This window comes from Labrus mixtus, chromosome 16, assembly GCF_963584025.1.
Source record: "Labrus mixtus chromosome 16, fLabMix1.1, whole genome shotgun sequence".
Taxonomy (NCBI): Eukaryota; Metazoa; Chordata; class Actinopteri; order Labriformes; family Labridae; genus Labrus; species Labrus mixtus.
The window spans coordinates 10,951,904-10,973,961 of record NC_083627.1 but is presented as its reverse complement, the minus strand read 5'-3'; the positions used below and the strand labels follow the sequence as shown (position 1 = coordinate 10,973,961).

The following is a 22,058-nucleotide window of genomic DNA, read 5'->3' as shown; positions in this document are numbered from 1 at the left end:
CGGAGCGACACAAAATGTGACGGAGTCGAAGTTCTGGAAGCCCCCTCGCACATCATATGAATGAGTCATTGAAAACGTGTAATTAACTGACAAAACCAACAAAACCGCCTTCACCTGAGGTGGCACCCTGACAGCACACAGTTTTCAAGCCTGCAGGCATTCGCAATTCAGTAGGAGGGCTGAAAAACGAGTGCTAAGATTGAACGTGGAAAGGTCAGTGAGACAAACATGTTGACTCCTCCTGCGCTGATTACAGATCAGACATGATTGATCACACTTACTCATAGTCTGCAAGAACACATCCCGAGGCACGCCTGGGCCACAACAGAGATTCAGCACTCCCAGATCACATAAGAAAACTTGTGTGCAACCAAGCAATGGCAATTTGATTTTGGTGGTCAAAATATTGGCCAAATTCAAACTTAATTGGCTCACATTAGATTTAAATATCCAGGAAACACCCGGCTTTAACTGCCAGCATATTTGGCTAGAAGGTTTTCAATTTCCTGAGCATCTGTGCATCCGTCCATCCCAGCCAAAAACAGTTATTAACAGCTAATATAAATTCTACCTCCTTCTACCATGCACATACTGTACACTGACCAATCAAGATTCACAACACACTAACAATATGCCCATTCAAAAAGTGCGGTAACATATGCAGAGACAAAGCTTAAAAAAGACAGCGACGAGAGAGTCTTCAAACTTCACATCAACATATCGTGTTTTAAACTGAATCAGGACGACCGCTTTCTGAGAAAACTGTGAAAGGACGAATGCAGTTTTTAAAGGTTTTATATATTGTGAAAATCCTTTTCTTTGTTGGCTTACTGTGAAGTAGGAATCAGAGTTGTGTCAACCAAATGGAAATAAAAAAAAGGTCCACAGTCCCTGGGAGTGTAAGGAGACGCCAAAGCCCCAGTGCCTTAAACCTGACAGTTTTGTGATGGCAAGTAGAGGACAACCATGCTGATCAAACCAGCCCTTGCATTTTTTTTGATAACTTGCTAACCTGTCGCTCCTCTCCAGCTCCAACCTCATCAAATATGGGAACTTCTGCTCCAAAAGAAAATGCTGTGAGACGACGAAGGAGAGGGAAAAGGGCCGGCGCGCTCGTACGTCTCCGCCAGCGCGGACTACGCTCAGCTCTACCAGGCATCTTTCTCTCCAACGTGCGCTCACCGTGCAACAAACTGGACGAACTTCAGCTACTGATGGGAAGAAACAGAGACTTTTATACATCCTGTGTTTTGTGTTTCACGGAGACGTGGCTGTGTGGACTGAAACCGGACTCTGCGCTGCGGCTGGCAGGATTCCAACTCTTCAGAGCGGATCGAGACACACAACTTTCCGGAAAAAAAAAAAAGGGGTGGAGGAATCTGTTTCTACGTCAATAGTAGCTGGTGTACGGATGTAAACGTGATCCAAAGGCATTGTTAATTGTTTAGCACCAATACACCAAGTCAAATTCCTTGTGTGTGTAAATGTCCTTGGCAATAAAACCCGATTCTGATTCTGATTCTGATCTAGTTCCTGTCGGCCCCTCAGACACCAGCATGCATCAAGAGCTCAGGACGTTTGAGCCAAAGTGCTGAAAACAATTCAGTTCATGTAGATGAGTCATGGAGCTGAATATCCAGAATACATTCACTATAGTTTAAAAGCAAATCTGTAAACAGGTTTTCTGTGGTGGATAGAGAAAGTAATAATCCTAGCAGGGTTTTCCCACTAGCTCCGTTGTAAGCAGGTCATGTTACTTTGGCAAGCAGCAGGACAGAGGGTTCTGCTGATGGGAGAGAGGGGGGGCCAACAAGTGAAGGACAGGGAATCACCTTCTAGCCAAGTAAAAGTCAGACAACAAAGGCATTGTTGTCCTGAATCTTTTTTTCATTCATTGTAAACCTTTTTATTCCCCCCAGCGAGTTCGCTTCATTCATTCTGGCCGGTGTTTACATTTCACCGCAAGCCAACGTGCAGGAGGCACAGCGCGCTCTCGCCGACCAGATACTGCGTGTGGAGCGGATCAACCCGGACTCCTTAATTATTGTCCTCGGTGACTTTTGCTGCGGATCAAAGTGAAGTTACTGTTTTACTGCAGTGGAGTCAAGGTGTTACGCCTTTGTTGTAATATCTGTCATCAAGCACTTCTGACACACACAGTAGCTTGACTCAAGTGTAGCAAAGAAATAGTGTTGGTTGTGTTATTTTAACCATGCAACCAAGTGAAATACAGTAACAAATGGAAGCTACTGCCTTTTGCCTTGGCATGACCCCGTTATTATTATTGTACAGGCAATGCAAAGGCAGAGTTCCTTAACTTCCAAATAAGGGTCAAAGGTCATGTTTGAGCTAAAGATTTTTTTTGAACATTAATAACCTCAATAAAAAGTAAAAGAATTGCCACATTTCCAATATTCTGCCTGCAACTCATTTGGCTGGACAACAAAAATACTTTAAAGTCATTTTTCTCAGTTCTACACTCTGGAGAGTTAAGGTCTTTTGCCTTTGTAGGGCACTACACAGCTCCTACATTGCAACTTTTGTACATTTTGTGTTTTTTATTTTTTACTTTTTATATTTTATATTTTACATTTTTAAATTCTATTTTATATATTGTAATAGCTTCTTATACTGTATTATTTAAGTTCTTGCTAGTTCTGTAGTTTAGCACCAATACACCAAGTCAAATTCCTTGTATGTACTTGGCAATAAAACCCGATTCTGATTCTGATTCTGATCTAGTTCCTGTCGGCCCCTCAGACACCAGCATGCGTCAAGAGCTCAGGACGTTTGAGCCAAAGTGCTGAAAACAATTCAGTTCATGTAGATGAGTCATGGAGCTGAATATCCAGAATACATTCACTATAGTTTAAAAGCAAATCTGTAAACAGGTTTTCTGTGGTGGATAGAGAAAGTAATAATCCTAGCAGGGTTTTCCCACTAGCTCCGTTGCAAACAGGTCATGTTACTTCGGCAAACAGCAGGACAGAGGGTTCTGCTGATGGGAGAGAGGGGGGGCCAACAAGTGAAGGACAGGGAATCACCTTCTAGCCAAGTAAAAGTCAGACAACTTCTCAAAGATGTATGACCATCTTTCCTTCATCCATCTCATCCACAGTGACTGACAGTGCATCTGCCCGGAGAGTCGTGTCTGATTTCAAGCTCTAAAGCCTTTCCTACTGAGACGGACAAATCCTAGAAACAAACATAGAAGAGGCAGGAGGTACTGCTGAAAGCTCCTGCCTTTCTGATCATTTCTGTTCTGTCTTAGAAAGCATTAACAGGGCGTTTCTGTTGAAACAAGCGCATCAAAGAGCAGAGCACATCTGCAGCCAAGGCGAGACACCAGCCGTTTCAATTCAATCTTGCTCTTTTGCACACCTGACACAAAGTGAGTTATTCCTATTTCGCAGGTGTTGTTCCTGTTTTCCACCTGATGCAGCGACACGGATTGGTACAATGCAAATTAGCTAGTGCACAGATTAGTGCCCTATAGGTGTGTTGGTCTTAAAATGAAGTGTGGCGCATACTGTAGGTGGTGCGTTCCTACCTTGAGGGCGCAGAAAGCGGCAGCACCATTAAAGCAACTGAGACATGGTCTGAAGTCTGTGAAGCAGTATGGTTCTATTATTTAGAAGGTGCATTAGATCAGCATATAAATTAGTTTCATATGGGATTTCATTCTGCCCCTCACAGTCACAAGAAAGCACTGTATATGTTTGTATTTGCTTATGCGTTTCAATCGAGCACAGAGGGTCATCTCGTGTTATCTTTCTTTTCCTTTCAGCATGAGGACGGTCTGGTGATGTCAGAATACAAAAAAAAATGCTCACTGCTACCTTTTACAGCAGATGCCTGCAAATCTCAGGGAGAATTCTGCTCTGCGCTGCACATAACCAAAAACTTCACCTGATACCAACACCAAGCTCTCCGTCGTGTGCTTTCGCTATTTTGTGCAGATCTGTCTAATATACGCAAAAACACATGCAGAATCATACACATCGACACTGTCATGCAACTGTGTTGGTGCCACCTATGGTAAATGGTAAATGGACTTGAGCTTGTATAACGCTTTTCTAGTCTTCTGACTACTCAAAGCACTTTTACATTGCATGTCACACTTACTCATCACACACTGATGGTAGAGGTTTCTATTTAAAGTGACCATCACAAGTAACTAATCCCATTCATACACATGCATACGCCGCAGACGAAGCAGGGGGAGCAAATCAGGATTAGGTGTCTTGCCCAAGGACACCATCGGACATGTGGCTGCAGGAGCTGGGGATCGAACCCCCAACCTTCCTGTCGAGAGACAACAGAACTGAGCCACAGCTGCCCCTACAATTGAGGCTACAGTTATCAATTCAGTGACTGTCCAGGGTCCATTACGCACACATTAGATATTATAGCAAAGGAGAGAGCAGAGAAAATAAGTAAATAAATGTTTACAGCCTCCCACACAGAGAACTTTAGATCACCTGACGGCATATCGAGTTTAATAAATAATGTAGTTGTGCTTTTGGGCCTCGTGCAGAAATGATCACCACTTCAATCTTAATTTGAAAATGTTGCGGAAATGCTTCTGCAAATATAACTGAACCGCCATCAGTATATTTCATCTTCACTTTCCTAGTATCCTAGTATTTGCATTGTGCGCTTAATTTAGCCCCCAGATTGTGATCCACGTTACTAGCAATAAGTAGTCACATATTCCCCACATCACTTTGCCCCACAAGCTTTTGGCAGAGTAGAATATACTGTCAAAACAAGGCCTTCAGTGACCCTGCACACGTCTACCAAAAGCTATAGATTTGAGGTAAAAATGCAAAACCCTTTGAAAACTGAAGCACACAATGTAAACACTGCGCTTATTATGAAAAGAGAGTATGATAGAGGGAGTTAAGAGTCCAAACCCGAGCTCTTCATTATATATTCAAAGAAAGGTGCAGTGAGACTGCAGCAGGGGGAGAAAGCATATTCATCAAACTAAACACAGACTAAAAGAAAACAACTACTTGCGTCTTGATCCAGAACTGAAAAAAAATGTAGCTTGTTTTTTTTTATGCACTTTGCAAAGGCTTTTGTTATTTACCTTAATGTGGCTGTACTCTGCTTTGCCCGACTCACTGTTGACAGACTTGTTCTCAGCCCTGGGTTTCAGGACTTGGCGCAGTGGACTGGAGATTGGCAGGCCTGTCACACTGATCCCATCTGAAAAGACAACACGGCAAAAAATAAATGAATGAGCTGAGACCCAATGCTATCAATAAACTGCAGCTACAAGACTAAAACAGCCTCACACTATAAGATACTAACAATCTGTGATGTATGACATTGTTTTACATGAGCTGTTTGGTGATGAATTGTTTTAATTACTTTTTTTAATAAACTTACTTTCACTCATCCATCTCTTGTTTTGTAAATGATTCCCTACATTTCCCAGGAGCACCATGTTTCTCACCATTACTTTATGATTCCCAGAAAACACACGCAGACTTGTTACTTCTTAGTGTATGCACATTAATTGAACTATAGTGTAGCAGAAGGATGCCGTTGATTAGAAGTGATAGCTGAGCAAGTTTAATAGCTTTAAAGCTAATTAGAGCCTGACAGATAAATCAGCAGGCCATAATGTCGGCCGATATCAGCATATCAAGTGACTATCGGTATCGGCTACTATTTTTTATTTTATTTAAAGATTTATTTTTGGGGCTTTTTGTGCCTTTAATGGATAGATAGGGCAGTGGATAGAGTCGGAAATCAGGGAGAGAGAGTGGGGAATGACATGCAGGAAAGAAGCCAAAGGTGGGATGTGAACCCAGGCCGCCCGCTTGAGACGACAGCCTCCATACATGGGGCGCGAGCACTAACCACTGCGCCACCAGCGTCCCAGGTATCGGCTGCTATTATCGCAGATATGTGCAAATAGTACTAGATTAATTCACCAGTCAAAAAGCATTTCATTTGGTTTCATTGTATTACACTAGCAGTTCTCTTTCACCAGCAGAGGGCGCTATATGGATTACAACAAGCATTATCACTCTCCAGAGTGTCAAACAGTGATGCAGGTATATGCACAGTTATTTTCCAGTTGTGTGACCATCTTGTCTTCCTTATATATCTTTTCCACAAGTGTTTGATTACTGCCTTTGAGGGATTAAAACAACAAATGTCAATATCTTTCTTTATATTCATCTCTACAGATCGAAGATAGATATAAGAAAAATATCGGCCGATAAATCGGTATCTGATTTTTTTTCTCTCCCTAATATGGATATTGGTATCGGACCCAAAAATCCCACAACAGTTGGGCACTAAAGCTAATAGCAATTTAAAGTATGTTCCTAAAGCAAGGCCGTATGCTTAATTGTCCATTATGGGGGTTATCAGTTTTGTAAATAACTTCTCGATTACTGCAACACCAAACCACTAAACCACCTCCGGTCTGAGTTAGGTTCCATTTGATATTCCTTTCATTCAGTCAAAGTAAACTATGAAAACATTCATCTAACCACTGCAGAAAAGTCGTCCTCCTTTATCTTTACATGTGATCCCAAATAAGTTATTGGTTGTTCCCTTGTCCCCAGTTTTCATATGTAGCCATTAAGTGCACATTAAGGAACCTTTCAACAGCTGCTTTAACAAAGTCAGCCAGCTTATAAGTAGCAAGCTAAAGCTGATCAAATCTGCTAGCTATGGGCTTCATTTTCATCCACATAAATGGGAAGCCATATTTTATTAACCTTCAGCGACAGAGAAACCATTCTGTCAGGAGTTTCTGCAAATTTAGGGGGATAAATCTGCCACATTATGTTCTCTGCAAGGAGGAAAACCTGGTAGGCATTGCAATAGTAACAGGGGGCTTTAAAGAAGAGGTAATTCCAAGAAAAATGATGCTGAACGAGCTGAAATTATAGCCCTGCAATTTATCCTACACTCAGTGATCTATAATAGGCTGTTTGTGGTTTTCTTTCATCCTGACGATGCATTGCAATGTAGGGTATTGATTATGTTTGTGGGACAGTTTCTGATACAGAAACTCAGATATATATTCATCTTATATGAATTTGTATTAATGTCAGTTTTGAATACAGTGTTGTAATTATTAGGGCTCGACCGTTATGGGATTTTTTTGGGGACGATACCGATATCGATATTGGGGTGGGACCTGCATCACCGCTTGACACTCTATAGGGTGATACCGCTTTTTGTAATCCATATAGCGCCCTCTGCTGGTGAAAAAGAACGGCTAGTGTAATACAATGAAACTCAAAGAAATTGTGATTACAATTAGCCAATACAGATAGTCACTGGATATGCTGATATCGACCAAAATTATCGGCTGGCCGATCAATCGGTCGGGCTCTAGTAATTATATCAGTGCACTTTGTCTAACTATACTGTGGTCTTTTTGGCTTGTTGAAAAGCAAATAACATTTTGTTTATTATTAATTCCCCCTAAAAAAAGAACATCTGAGATCACACAGAGCTACTTTATGCATGTATCTGTAATCAAAGGCTGCTAATAAGTATGTGAAGAATACATATAAAAGTTTTCTTTTATATTCACGACCTTGTGAGAAGCAGTGTGGACACAGGAGCAGCTGCACTATCAGCATCTGTGTAAGCCACAACCACAGGGGTTGCTGCTTTCAACCCACACAGACGATACTCAAAAATGACGCCCAGAGCCCACCCTCTGACGTCAAAGGGATCATATCGCTATCTGACGTCAGCCGAATGCAAAGCCCTGCAATTTTTTTTCCCCCTAAGAGAGGGGAAATTACAAGCCTCTGCAGCGGCTCGGCAATTGGGTTCACATCAGACAGAGAGACATATTGGCACACAGACGATCACACTGTGTAACAACCACATGCAAGATTGGGAAAATCGAACGACAGTGGGAGAGGAATTTATTTTTGAAAAAGAAAAGGTGTGCCAGCAAAGTAGTACGTTTAGAATTAATTGCAGTGATTAAATTATGCTCTCTAAATGTGGATAATGTTGATTTTACCATGACATCAGGTAAACAAGGAGGAATAATTGAGGTGGTATTAAAAGCAAAGAGCAGAAACAACAAATGAATACAAAATAAATGATGAAATGAAGTCAAGCGTCCAGTCCAGGGTGTACCCTGTCTCTCGCCCAATGACAGCTGGGATCGGCTCAAGCCCCCCCGCGACCCCGAACGGGACAAGCGGTTTAAGATAATGGATGGATGGATGGATGGAGTAAAGCTAAGGCTCTATAGCCTTTCCCTTCACTTCTGTTTAAATTCCTAAAATTCTAGAATTATGCAAACCAAGAACAAAGCATAAACTTGAAGATGTTTTCAGACAATTCGTTTCAGAGTAGTTTCTGAGAGGAGTGCTAACTGGGTACCCTCCAATGATTAAAAAAACAAACTAAAATGTTTTTTAGTGGCTTAGCCCAGCTCTGACACTATAGCAACCTCTTTAAATCAACAATAACAAGATGGAGGAAGCTGTGGTTGGAGCTGTGAGTATGTTCTTAGACTAACATTCATTATGAAAATACAAATGAGTGGAATGATTCAAGACTCCACTCTTGATCTGTTTTAAACGCTGTGATTATGACCTTGAAGGTTGTCCAATATAATTTAAAATTTTAAAAATGTATAAAGAAATACGATCAGTCCATTTGAATGCACAGAGGCCTTGGGCTGAATGGGTTTTACTTTCTAAATAATTTTCTAACTGCTACACATTTTACACAGTAGACTGTGATGATTAACCACTTAATATCCAAAGTCTTTGAGACTTTGGAAATGCTCACTTGATGTTGAGTTACAAAAGGTTTTGCTGCAATTTAAAATTCAGCAATTAGCGTGCACATGCAACATTAGCTAAGATGTCTCTTTTGGTTTTCAAAGCAATGAGAGCACTGCTTAATGGCGGCTCTTTATCGTTACCTTGAGCAGTTTCCTGAAAGAAACATAACCGTCCCTGCTCAGTGCCATGGAAAATAGCTAATAGATGGGCCACACTTCACTCCCACGGCAAAAAATTGACAACTGCAGCCAACCCTGAACACAAAACACCATCAAGGAGTTTTTAACAATGCTTATGTTGTTGTAAAAAGCTGCGTGACAATTATTTTGATATCTTTGAAGAATCCATCAATGTCCGGATGCACGATCCACTTTTTTTCAGTTTTGATCCGATCCAAAAACATATGTACAGATATCGATCCTGATTCCAATATTTATTTTGCTATTAATTAATAGTGTTATCGTTGTTGTTGGTATGAAGTGTAAGCCAACGTAAAGCTGTAGTAAACAGTAAATTGTATTTCTTATATAGAGATAAATGTAAAACTGTTTTCAAATGAAATATTTTAAACTGAAGTGCAAGAATCTTACTTTTTAAAATCAGAATCACCATCTCGTCTGAACGTCGTCATGGAGACGATTTGTGGACACTTCTTGTAGTTCAGTCTGAATTTCTTCAAAGCAAGACTGTGTGAGCTGAGAATGTTTAAAACACCCAACGATCTTTCTTGATCTGTGATTTGGATCCGCGCTGTAAGCCCGATATCACAGATGTAAATGATGTCAATATCGGACCTGATACCGATGTTTGGTCGGATCTGTCCCATCTCTAGAAACAACCACTGCCTTTTACAACATTTGTTTAGTTTAAAAAAATGAAACAACATTTGATTGAAACTCCTTAAAATTCTGAGGTGCTTATATTTATGCAAACTAGACTCTTACTCCACAGCCATGAGAGCTATTGATGATTCGAAAAATCTCATGGCTTTTATCATATTCTGCTCAGTACTCTTAATATTCACCTCAGATCCACTCCAGGGAAACTTTTTCACGTCGATTGAGAGGCCAGACTCAACGAATGTAATGTGAGTTTCACCGTTTAAAACAAAGCTTCCTCCCTGAATGGAGCAAGAAAGGACAACTCGAAAAGAAACAGCACTGGCGTCTGTGTCATGGGAAACTCCAGCGCGCACGTGGATGAAGTAATGAGCTGCGGAAAGCTTGGCTGGTGATGTTAATAATATTAATGTTAAAATGATGTTAACAGTCTTTATTTACAGATCATTTATTTTTAAGTCGTACGTACGTGGAAACGTCATGATCACAAGGAACGTTTGTGCATGACATGTCTTATAAATACCGCGGCACAGTTATCACCCAAAGTCTCAACAGACGGTGATCTTTCCATGCTAACAGCACGTGGCTGGTGGCGCTGCTGTGTGTGAATTAGATGCTTTTAGCAATGAGGCGGATTTGCATAGAAAGGGGCCAATTTCACTCAAAATGAATGCATAATGGCTCATTTAAATATGCACAGACAGCAATGGCACACAGAGACACAGTTTGCTCTTCAACAGGGTTGCATTTAACCCTTTGTGTGTGTATTGTAAATTACACATTGCCTTTTTAGACATCTGCATACAGGTTTAGCGGGTGCAAAAGCTGTGCGATCCATTTTTTTTCGGATCAGTCTCTCAGTTTAGAGGTGCCGTAATTGCCTGACAACTGCTCTCGCAATCATGCTGTCAAACAGGTCGGAAATGCATCTGGTCAGGGACTAGGGCTGCCAGAGTGGTCAAGAACAAAACTACAGAAAATGCTAAAGACTTTTGTAAGTGGCATCCTTCGTTATGGATACACTGTATGTCCCTGGAGATACAAATGAGTCGTCGTGTCCCGTGGAATAGAGACTGTGTGAGTAATGGGTGGTGTGATTGACGATGGCAGTGCTCACAATCATCCCCTCCTTTGCCTCCTCCTTCCAATCAGTTTCCGTCTAGTTTTCTGTCTAACGGCTTCTGGGAGAGCCAGATGAATTCAGCGTCTGAATTTGTGTCCAGCTTGTTGCCTCAGTTAAGAGAACAGAGAACAGCGATCAGCGAACGTTAGGAGCATCATATCTGGAATAACTTCATCATAATTAGCTCAGAACTCGTATTTTTAACGGCACTGTTGATGTCTTGTGCGTCAATTCAGCACAAATCTACAAGCCTTTAACCTGGAAGATAAATTTATCTAATAAATATGGAAATAAGGTTTGTATACAGGGTAAACACTAAAAACGCCATTCAATATCCGGCTAAAGGAAGAGATCGTGTTGATGGAAATTACAGATCAAACACCAAAGCCTGCTTGACCTGAGCCTCCAGGAGCCTTATCAACTAAATATGGACAATCTAATTTAATGTACTCTACCTTTGTGTTATATCTGGACATCATTACACCATTAATCCAGTTCAAACAACGACAAAAAAAAATTAAATGACAGTGCAAACATGCAGTGTAAAACCATACTGTTATCCCACGCTGACACGAGGCACTAAAACTGTACAGTGTGACCATCGCCATGCCTCTGCCAGTTTTACAGAGAGGGGGAGTGGAAACATGAAAAACAGAGATCTGAAAAAAATGCAAAGATCTCTGAACAAATCATTACCTTCATTACAGAAAGACATTCCAGTTGGTTTGGACGCTCCATTTAAGTCAGAGGGAAATCATCTATGAATAACTGCTATGTTTAAACAGCAGTAAAACATCTCCGACATGCAGAGACTAACAGTGGGCGACTGTGATATGAGGCAGCTCTACAACAGCTGTTTAAACAAATGTACTTTTTTACTTTGACTTTAATTTGAATAGATATTTTAGAGCTTCTTGTCTAAGACCATTTCCAGCACCTATAGTGTGTGATAAGCCATCACTGATATTCTGTTTGTGACTTTTCTTGCCAATAAGATCACTTAAACAGCGCGTCCATTTCTGTGGTGTTTTCTTTGATTTTCTGTACATTAGGTTTATGTTTCGGTGGGTTTCCCTCTTATCTCGGTCTGCTCAGCCCTTGAAGCAATTACTGCTAACAAAACAACTCAGATGTCCCTCTACAGATTTACGATAAAGTGGTACAAACCTGAACAGGAAGACTGTTTCGTTCACTGATAAAGACAATCTCTGTTGTGATACCTCACGCTAACAAATGCAAGTGTGAACAGATGAACTCCAGACGGGGTTTCGTGCAACTTTGTTAACACTTATTCTCTTACACTATATGTGTTTATTTGATTTTGATTTTTTAGCTGTTAGCTGCAAACCTGGGTTGCTATTACTTTAGGTTAGGGAATGCATCCGAAGAAAAATACAAATTACTTCTGTTCTTAAGTTACTGCGGTAACAGGTAGCCGGCAAAAACAAGTTTCAAAACATTATTTTGACAAATGGGAGACTTTCACGGGTTTAACAATGAAGTGTGACTGATATGTTGGTCAGCCATATGAGCAGCCGATAATGGACTTTTACAGACATAACTTTACTGTATAGAGGGTCATAAATAAGCCTACATTAACCCAGAACTTCCATCAGATACTTGTGCATTGTGTGTCTTCTCTGGTCCGTCACGGCTCCGTGCACCCTCGTCCATCCACACCCACAGTGCACCGATTTTTCTTTTCAGTGCTAAATTGATGCGCCGGGCTCCAAGAATAGAAGCCTTGTGTATCTGCTACGGAGGGCTCCGTTGAATAAAGTGAAAACCAGAAATCAGATCCGCTGCTGGATCGGAGCGGAGATGGACCGAACACACATCTGGTGGAAGTTGGCCGTTAGCTATGTACAGCACTACCAACTCAACAAACACATGTTGTGATTAAATGGCAATTAAAGGGTTGAAATAAACAAGCATCAAACAACTTTTTTATGGAGTAAGGCTTGACTATTTGTGATAAAATTAGAGTCTGTCAGGGGTATGTTAACACTGATAGGAAGATTCAATAGAGCTAAATGCTTTTCCTCCCTCTTTAATTCAGATCTTGATGTGAAGGGCTGCTCCATAAAACTTGATCATTTGATATGGTTGAAAAGACCATGAGTCAATTTGCCTTTGCCAGTCAAATATCAGAGATTTGTTTGTGAGATGCATCATTATACACAGAGCAATGCAGGAGCAATAGCATGACAGGCTGCATATAATTAAATTCCTTTAAATAACCGATTCAATCATTTCCAGAGACATCCTCCTTCCCACAACCATCTGACCAGGATAGTTAAAAGTACAAACACCAGTTTAAAATTAAAGCCAGGTTTATCCAATACAACATACAGGAAAAGGCCACAAGCTTTGATACCGCTTACATTGATCTGTTTTTTAGTTTGGATGGAGACAAGTTACCTACAGTGGTCCCACCCCATGAAAAAGATAATAACTGAATAAAATAGTTTTACCTTAAAATCAGTGTTTCTCTGACACTCTTTGGTGGCACTTCAGGGAGTGTGAGCTGAGCTGTAACTAAGTCAGTAAATGAAATCTTGCATCATGATATGGATCCGAAAAAAACAAAAGGGTGATGAGACACTAAAGACTAAAAAGTTGAGAGCCTTACATAGTTGAATGTCTGGCCAGCATGTAGCATTAATGAAACACACTGATGGGGCGCAGGAGGGCTGGCAGTTAGGTCGCGACGCATTTTGGAGGCTATAGTCGTACACGAGGGAGGCCCGTGTTCCAGTCGTGTCAGTCCCACTCCCTCCTGATTTCCTACACTATCCAAATAAAGTTAAAAGCCCAAAAATGAATCTTAAAAAAAATTAATCAAATGAAACACACTAATAAATGCTTGTCTTTTAGGTATAATATGGTTATTATATAGGTAAGTAAATAACCAAATCAGATTCAACTGAACACGTCATGACTCAGGGAGAGCCTAACTAAAGGGTTTCTTATGGGTTAGGGTTATGCGTCCCACTACTTTAAAGACAAACACTAACTTAATGTTGTGGGAAGCACTATCATTAGGTAGAATACCATTGAACATGATAAAGTCTGTTGTATATCGAGGCCCATTAATCCAGATTGATGATATCACAGCCATTTAAAATATGGTGTAGGCTCTGTGACATCACCATTGGTTTCTGAAGAGGCGTAATGAAGCCCAACGATGGCGGTCGCCATATTCAAAATGTTATCTCAACATAACTTTTGATAAATCTGGAAGCAGTCCAAGCCTCCTGGCTAAAAGTAAAAATGCACCCAGTAATCAGTCAACCCAGCCAACCACATGGTTATGCATATCTATAAATAACTCTTGAATGACTATTAAAAAAAATCACCGCCCGTACAGTGTGTAACCATAAAGAAATCAGCTATCAATACCAATTTAGATTTTTTTGAACCAGGTTGTAAACATATTTATTTCTGCTGTGAAAATGGTCATATGGGACATAATGGGGATTCCTTGGCTTTTGCGGCCAGCCTCAAGTTCACACTCAAGGGAATGCAGTTTTTTTGAACACCAGAGGATGCCGCTTGACCCAAAGTCAAGTTCATTTGTCGTGGTATGAATCAGACTATAAATAAGGGACACACTCTTCCAGGGACAAATCAATGAGACTCTGTTTTGAATGTCCCCCCTTCACTGTTCTCTGTGGCCTTGTCTGTTTTGCCTCTTCTGCCTGAGCTGAAACACAAAGGACATTGAGTACAGCACCTCCAGGCATCACCACAGTTGATGCTGATGGATTGACCTTCTCCACAGTGTGCTTGTAAGTGCAGCCTGTACAATAAATAGCACATAATTACAGAAAAATTCCACTAATAATCCATTAATGTCAACAATATGTCAGGAGTGAATCAGGTACAGACTAATTTCCACCTTCAGTACAGCTTGACAGACAGTAAAAGCTAAACTTCATTCATGCGAAGGCTGCCAGACATCTGAGATTATAGTTAGATTTAATATGGAGAAGTGCTGATGTTAACACAATGTACCAGCAGCACACATCTGAAAGAATCTGACACACACTCCTCGGACTGTGAGCTATCATCTATCCGCAGGCTATGGAGCTAGAAGAAAAAATAAGGTGTGAAATAGACACAGAGGGACAGAATAGAGTGTGCATGTGAACCTTTTCACCTCCGCAAAGTGGAGAAATTAATTTCCACGCATTCACATTCATATTTATCCACATCTTCACAACCAATTTCAGATTTTCCATGTAAGAGTGTGAGCTACTGATATTCTATTTTCATTCAGTACTGATTATGTTGACCTACCCAGGGCAACCAAGGACAAAGAATATTTAGAACGCCAACAGATTCAATTAAAAAAGTTAGAAACAATGGGAACAAATCATCCAAACCCAGAGTAAAACTATTTACTTAAAGTTATATTTGTTGTTATAAATGATGTAATCAAATAGGATGGCAGCAACAAGTGGCCATTCCACTTCAGTATGTAATGCTGTTGTATGATGGCTTAGCATACAAATAGACAAAGAGGAATCCTGTAGCCTGGCTTTGTCCATCGTTTAACAAAATTGCCAATTGCTGGTTTTGCAAGACCAACAGCCATCTCTTATCGTTAACTTCCAAAACTGGACCAAGGTGTGACTATTGTGCATATATACATCCTTTAAGCTGGCAGCCCAGACAGAAAGATGGCTAATTCAAGGTCTGTGTAATTGATGTAGACAGCAGAACCTGACTGGGGGGAAAGAGGAAGAAGATAGCCACTGACAAACAGTGACCATAGATGACTGTGAGATAGAAGGACAACAAGGTCTGAGAGGTCATTACGCTGTGCCACATCACAGTGAGGGTAAAGGACCGTAACCTTTTTCATTTTTTAAAGAAATGTAGCTGCTTAATGCACATGCTATAATACAAACCTGACAACGTTGCTTCTGTGGTAAACATCTCACCTACATCTCTTTTACTTCTAAACACAAGAATACTGTCTTTACAAATCACACCCTTGGGCAGCGATACACCAGTATTGTGTGTTTCAGGGTTTGTTTTAGCACATTATCCAGCCTCCTTTAAGGTTTCAATGCGTGAACAGTGAACCACTCGTCCATTAAAAGCAAGATTGGTGGTTTCTAATCTCCAGGTATCAAACTGTCTTTGAGCAACACCAAAAGCCTTTCATTGTAGCTCAGAGCAGTTGGCACTTTTGTGTTCATGAATCTTTGAGCGATAGGTTGTAAACCACCTTGGATGAAAGTGTCCATTTCCCCGTGACATTGTGGCGCTGTGGAGAAATTCACCAATTGTAAGTCAGTGGCAAAAAAAAGGAACTAAAATTTAAAGGAAGAAAGTGCGATATTTTACACATTAACACAGCAGAAATCAAGTAAATCCTCTGTAAATGTCTCTCTGAGTCATGACCGTCTACAATGAGTGAGAAGCGTGAGCCCCTACAGCTGTACTGTGTTTACATCATGTTGACATGGACAGGACGGCCTTGTGTATGAAGCTGTTTTAGCCAAGGACAAGAGAAAAGAAGAATAACATACTCCCTGCTTATTTGGATGTCATGTTTTTTACCTACTGCAATTGCACTTTATAACGACTCTCCTTTAAGTAAGGACAGAAGACATTTAGCCTGAGTTGCATATATCATATATCAAACTGTATTGTGGGCTCATCTTTTTTTGTATGGGTGGGATATGTATGTATATATGTGTTGTGTTGTGTGTTTGTATGTATGCTGGCTGCTGGAACACCTACATTTCCCTGCTGGGATGAATAAAGTATATCTTATCTTATCTTAGTGTCTTTATATAGCGGTCATTCCGTGTCAATTAATGTTCAATATGAAGCTATGAGTGAACCAAAGTGCGCTAACATCAGCCTGCTAACACAACAATGCAGGACACAGGCAACCGCAGCTCGAGCAAAGGACGGTATGTCCGCCGCTTGCGCTTAAAAGTGTTTAATTATGGTGCGTTCTAATTGATAACTCCATTGTGTGATCGCGAGTGGAGAGGGGTTGGAGGTGTGCCGCTGGTGGAGAGCGGAGGCTTCAGTACAGCAGGGGTTTGGCCAAACAGCAGTTTGTTTTGGTTTAATGCTGGTGCTCAAGGGTGACATCTACTGGATCAAAGAAAATGCACATTCTTCCTTCAACATTTTCATTTCTCCACTTAACTGTGACAGAAGCAATGACTTGTCATAAAAATATATTGTCTGCATTGATAAAAGGTAATGATTAATGTTTTTTTTAGGGTATTGAATGCTGTGAAGAAACTGTCAAAGCAAACAATGACGTGCGTCATTCTTCAGCATTTGTTTGTGGGTTTAAGATTTGTGCTTTTTGCATTATGCTTTGCTTTGTATTAAGACAACTCATTAGTGTCATTTTAGGGAATACAACAGAGCAGCATTATTGAAGGCAGACCTGTGTCAATCACTACTCCATGGTGAAATCGGTTTAATTAAATTTAAGAATTTGTTTTATTTAACTATCTTCGATTAATAATTTGTTTGAACCCATACTGAAAATACATCCCTGAAGTGTCTTTTTTCTGTTTACTATTGAGGTCTCAAATATGTGAACTCTCTAAACTGTTGCATTTACTCGTGAAATTGTAAAAGAAAAAAACATTTCTGATTGTATTGTTCAAACAAATGAGCAAACGTTTCTATATTTTTCAGCTGCAAGATTCACCTGTCTTAAACTTTGGCGGAGCCTGTTGAACAGTTGACATACCTTCCAAAAAAATAAATCCAAGTTTCAAAAGTCGCAGTTCCTCAAAAGGTCAAATATAATTATTATGCAAAATGATGTGTTTGGCCGCTCAAGTGATCAGTACTGCTAGCTTTCTCAGAGGGTTCACATCAGACATTGAACCTTACAATCAGCTGTGTTTGTACAGTGTAAAACTTGTTCAGTGCTTTTCAAATGTTGATTTATTCCTGTCCCCCTTACCCTGGAGGCGTATCTGTTGTTTGAGCGTCCCTACAAAGAAGACGGCTGGCTTCAGTGATGAAAATAATAGTTATTGTAAGAAACCAGGTTTGCCTTTTGCCACTTGTACTCCAACTCGAGATGTGTGAGAGAATGGCGAGTTTATTTATACAACCATTTAGAGCTTTTTGATGTCTGATAAAAAAAGTCAATACTGCGGAGCGGCTGTGGCTCAGTAGGTAGAGTCGGTCATCTCTCAACTGGAAGGTTGGGGGTTCGATCCTCAGCTCCTGCAGCCACATGTCCGATGTGTCCTTGGGTAAGACACTTAACCCTGAATTGCTCCCTCTGCTTCGTCAGCGGCATTTGAATGTATATAAATGGATTAGTTACTTCTGATGGACACTTTACAGAGCAACGTCTAAGGTAAGTGTGTGAATGGATGTGAATGTGTAGGTGAATTTTGAATAGTCAGAAGACTAGAAAAGCGCTATACAAGTCCATTTACCATTTACTAATAATGAATTATTTGAAAGCATCAGGTAGGACTAGATTAGTCAAGAATTCAGTTTAATTAGCAGCATTGGCAGAACTTTGTAATCTTCCAGCACACAGAGCTGCATTCTGAAAAAGCAACGCAATTCTCTTTATACAAAAACCTCACCCCGATACTCACACGTTACTTAAATGATATCATTCATGAATTTCAGTGTGAGATAGAATCAAATGTGTTTTGCATAAACCTTGTCCCTAAATGTCACCATAATAACTCAATTCTAAGCCGCTGTTTAGACAAACCGGGCCTTATCTCCTTAATTCAGGGACCCAATTATTGCTCAGCTAATTAAAACATTGAAAAAGTATCGCTTTAATGACCTCATGAGGAGAGTGTCACTGGGGATGAGATAAACATGCAGCGTTGTATGTGTTTACTTTCTCAGCCATCTGAATCCACATGCATATACACACAAAAACATAGAAAGAGTATTCTCTGTGGTGCAGTAGAAGGTACATATTGATCACTCATTAATATTTATCAGCACATAGAGGCTGAGCAGAAGAGGTTCAACTGTCTGAAATAGGAGGCAGAGAGGTCGGGAGCGAGACAGAAAAGAAAGGGGGCTGAGTATTAGCAGTGAAAAAGACCGGGGAAGAAACACAATGAATAAGCTTGGAGGTAAAGGAGAAGGTCAGACTGTTTTTAAAAAAAATAAAAAAACAGGAATAGGAATTAGAAGGAAGGAAACCTGACAGCCGAAATGAGGAAGCCAGAAGCTAGGTGAGAAATGGAGGTGTAGAGACCTTGAGACCTCTATCCTATTAGTGTTGAATCTTGAATAAGGAAGCCAGAATGCCAGTGAGGAAGAGAGCTCCATGTACAGCAGGGCATTAACACTCATGTCTGCACCCAATATGGACATAACTAGCCCTCGGTTAGGAGCTGTTGTGACAGTTTCACGACAATTTATCTCAAGAGAAATGAAGGACAAACATTTGCTTCTATATGAATGATGCATTAAAGTACACTGAAGTGGGTTTGTATGAGGGATTTGTCAATTTTGTCGATTTGTCTATTATTACGTTGGTTTGTTTGTTTTTTTCGTCTTGGAAAAAAAAGTACTTGTTCGAAATGAAGACTTCAATCAATTAATGGTAAGTGTATTAGCCACTGGAGATCACAGTCAGCTCCGACCCTTTATAGAGAATATATCTATAGCTACACAGACATGCAGATGGTACCAATTGTACCACATTATATTGGCAAATTTTTCAGAAAAATTAAAAACTATTGACGAAAAATGTGCTAAGGGCCTTTCAGATAGGACGCTGTGGGCGCTGCATGCCGCTGTCAAGCCCATTCATTCATTTTTTAACTCCTAAAGGTTCACACTTTCTGATTTGTTTCCACTCACCATCATTGAGATCCTGCAGCAGGCTCTCCTGACCAGAGAAGTCCAGCTTGACTTTGATGTTGATGGTCAGCGTCACAGCATGACCAGGCTTCAGAGGCAGGTGAGACAAAGCCTCGTCAAGGTCCCAGCTCAGAAACTCTCCAAACACTTTCTCTGCACACAGAAAGAGAGACATGGCAATTAAAAACAAATAGTAAGACAGAAAATAAATATGCTTTTTTATTCAGCTAGATGACACCGGCTGTGGAGGAAAAACAAAGGGACAAGACTAATGTTTGTGTTAGCATATACTTTGGACAAAGGATAGAAATGTCATTGTTGTGCTTGACTGAGTCCAAAGGTAAATTGTACACGAGAGCATTTAAAATTCACTTTAAGGTGCTGGAAACTGCATTCATAGTCTGTGCAATATGCCATGGAAAAACAGGAGACAGACATCTCATTGTAAGTGCTGCAGGAAACCAGTTCTATTATCATGAATTTCTTTCACCAATAAGCTTCCAGGGCAACAAAGCTGCTGATTGGCTCCCTATCTACGAGTCCTTTCACTGCTCGTCACTTGACCTGACTGTCTAATTTATGCCTCCAACCCCTTTTACCTGAGACGAATGACTCAGCTGCATCCACTTCAGCCCGGAGCATGAAATGAATGAAACATCACCTGAATAAAGCATGTGTTCCGTCTATGCAGGTGAGCCGTTTTTGCTCTTAGGGATCGCATGAACAGCGAGCAGGCTGATTTTCACAGCGGCGGAGCAGAAAGGGGAAAATGCAAGCTCACTGTTAGAACAACAGTTTACACGTCCCTGCTTGATTCATACCCAAAGCCTTCAAAATCCTCTAAGAGGCTGTGAATGTAGGGCGCATAAAATAAAGATTTTGTAAATAACGCTCCGCTTTAAATATTCATCAACTCAGAGCTCCTTGCAGTGAATTAAATTTGAAGAAAAAAAAAAGAAGAGGGGGATTGAGGCAATGGGGAAATGGTGTAAAAAGAAAAGGTGGAGAAAAAGCAACGTGAATATGCAACGGCAGGCCCTGGGATTGAATAGGTAGACAGCCAAGATTGAGAATTACATTTTTATCATCACACTATTACATATTATGGTATGATAAATGAGTGTCAAGAATTATTTCATGCCTTGTTTAAAATATTCACAAGAGACATTTCTCATCTTGAAAATACAATATAGAGAGCACATCAGCACTACTTCAGAGCACATGTGAAACAAACTGTTTCAATCGTTGTCCAGAACACTCCTCTGCTTTCGGAGATTCCTCCTCTATCTGTAACTCCCCGGTTTTTCTTACTTTTTCTTCTTTCTTTATCTACCTGATAGAAAAAATGAAGTGAACAGGTACTGCAATGGAGCTGTTAGGTTTGAATAACAGGAAACAGTCCTGATAAATTAGGACCAATCATAGGAATTAAACAAGGTTTTGTTAAACTGGTAATTGCCACATTTTAACAAATAAATACTCATTAAAGATTTAGGAGCCATCAATCATCCAATTTCTCTACAAGTCAAAAAGTAATTAGGGAACAAAGAGCTCTGACTTTTAACCAATGAGGGAATCAATGTAGTGTCAACAGTAGGTATGGATTAGCATGAATACCAAACGTAAATATCTGACCTCTACACTTCAATGCCCTCAGAAGGGAAAATAATCAATCAACCAATCCAAAGCAGGCCATGGCATGAGGAGAACAACAAGTATGGGAAGTGATAGAAGAGTCAAAATGTAGGGGTTTTGCAGTATATATGAAAAAAACAATATGGCTGATTCCTGGTTCTTAATGGCCAAAGCTATGGTTTCATCGAGCAGTAACATCCAGAGTTAACAAATGAAGCCAATGCAAAAGTCCAAAAATCTGTTTATAGCTCGGTACAAACAGATTTTACAAACAGTTTTAGTCTCTACAGCTCAATCAATCAATCAATCTTTATTTGTATAGCACCAATTCACAACAAATGTTATTTTAAGACACCATTTGTTATAATAGAATAGAATTACTTTATTGATCCCAAACTGGGAAATTGTGGCGTTACAGCAGCAGGTTAACCAACACACAATATGAGTAAAAAACACAATGTTAGCAAATCTAAACATAATATAATATTAAATACGAAGTAAATAAGTACTAAAAATATACTAAAACTAAGAATGTGAATATATACAACCAGGATTTAACTAAGCATTACTAGTCTTAAATAGGAAGATTAAATATGGAAGATTAAATGTAAATGTGCAAAAAACAGAGTCGTAAATGGACAGCATTGACAATACACAATATACAGTATAACCTACAAAGACCCAACATTAATCCATCATGAGCACTAAGTAGCATTTGGCAAAGTTACAGTGGCAAACAAAAACAATTCTTTAGAGGCAGAACCCTCAAGCAAAACCAGACTCATGATGAACATCCATCTGTATAGCGGGAGATGC

General features: G+C 40.1%; 1 protein-coding gene across 2 annotated transcripts in view; it reads right to left on the bottom strand.

Moving 5' to 3' along the window:
- The window catches only part of trappc9 (trafficking protein particle complex subunit 9), a 211,196-nt gene that overhangs the window by 119,689 nt on the left and 69,449 nt on the right, over positions 1 to 22,058 (bottom strand). For both annotated transcript variants that reach the window (XM_061059316.1, XM_061059317.1), the window contains 2 exons: positions 19,608 to 19,760; positions 5,096 to 5,214 (listed from right to left, as the gene is read on the bottom strand). In XM_061059316.1, coding sequence (XP_060915299.1) covers positions 5,096 to 5,214; positions 19,608 to 19,760 — 272 coding nt within the window. The remainder of the gene's footprint in view (positions 1 to 5,095; positions 5,215 to 19,607; positions 19,761 to 22,058) is intronic.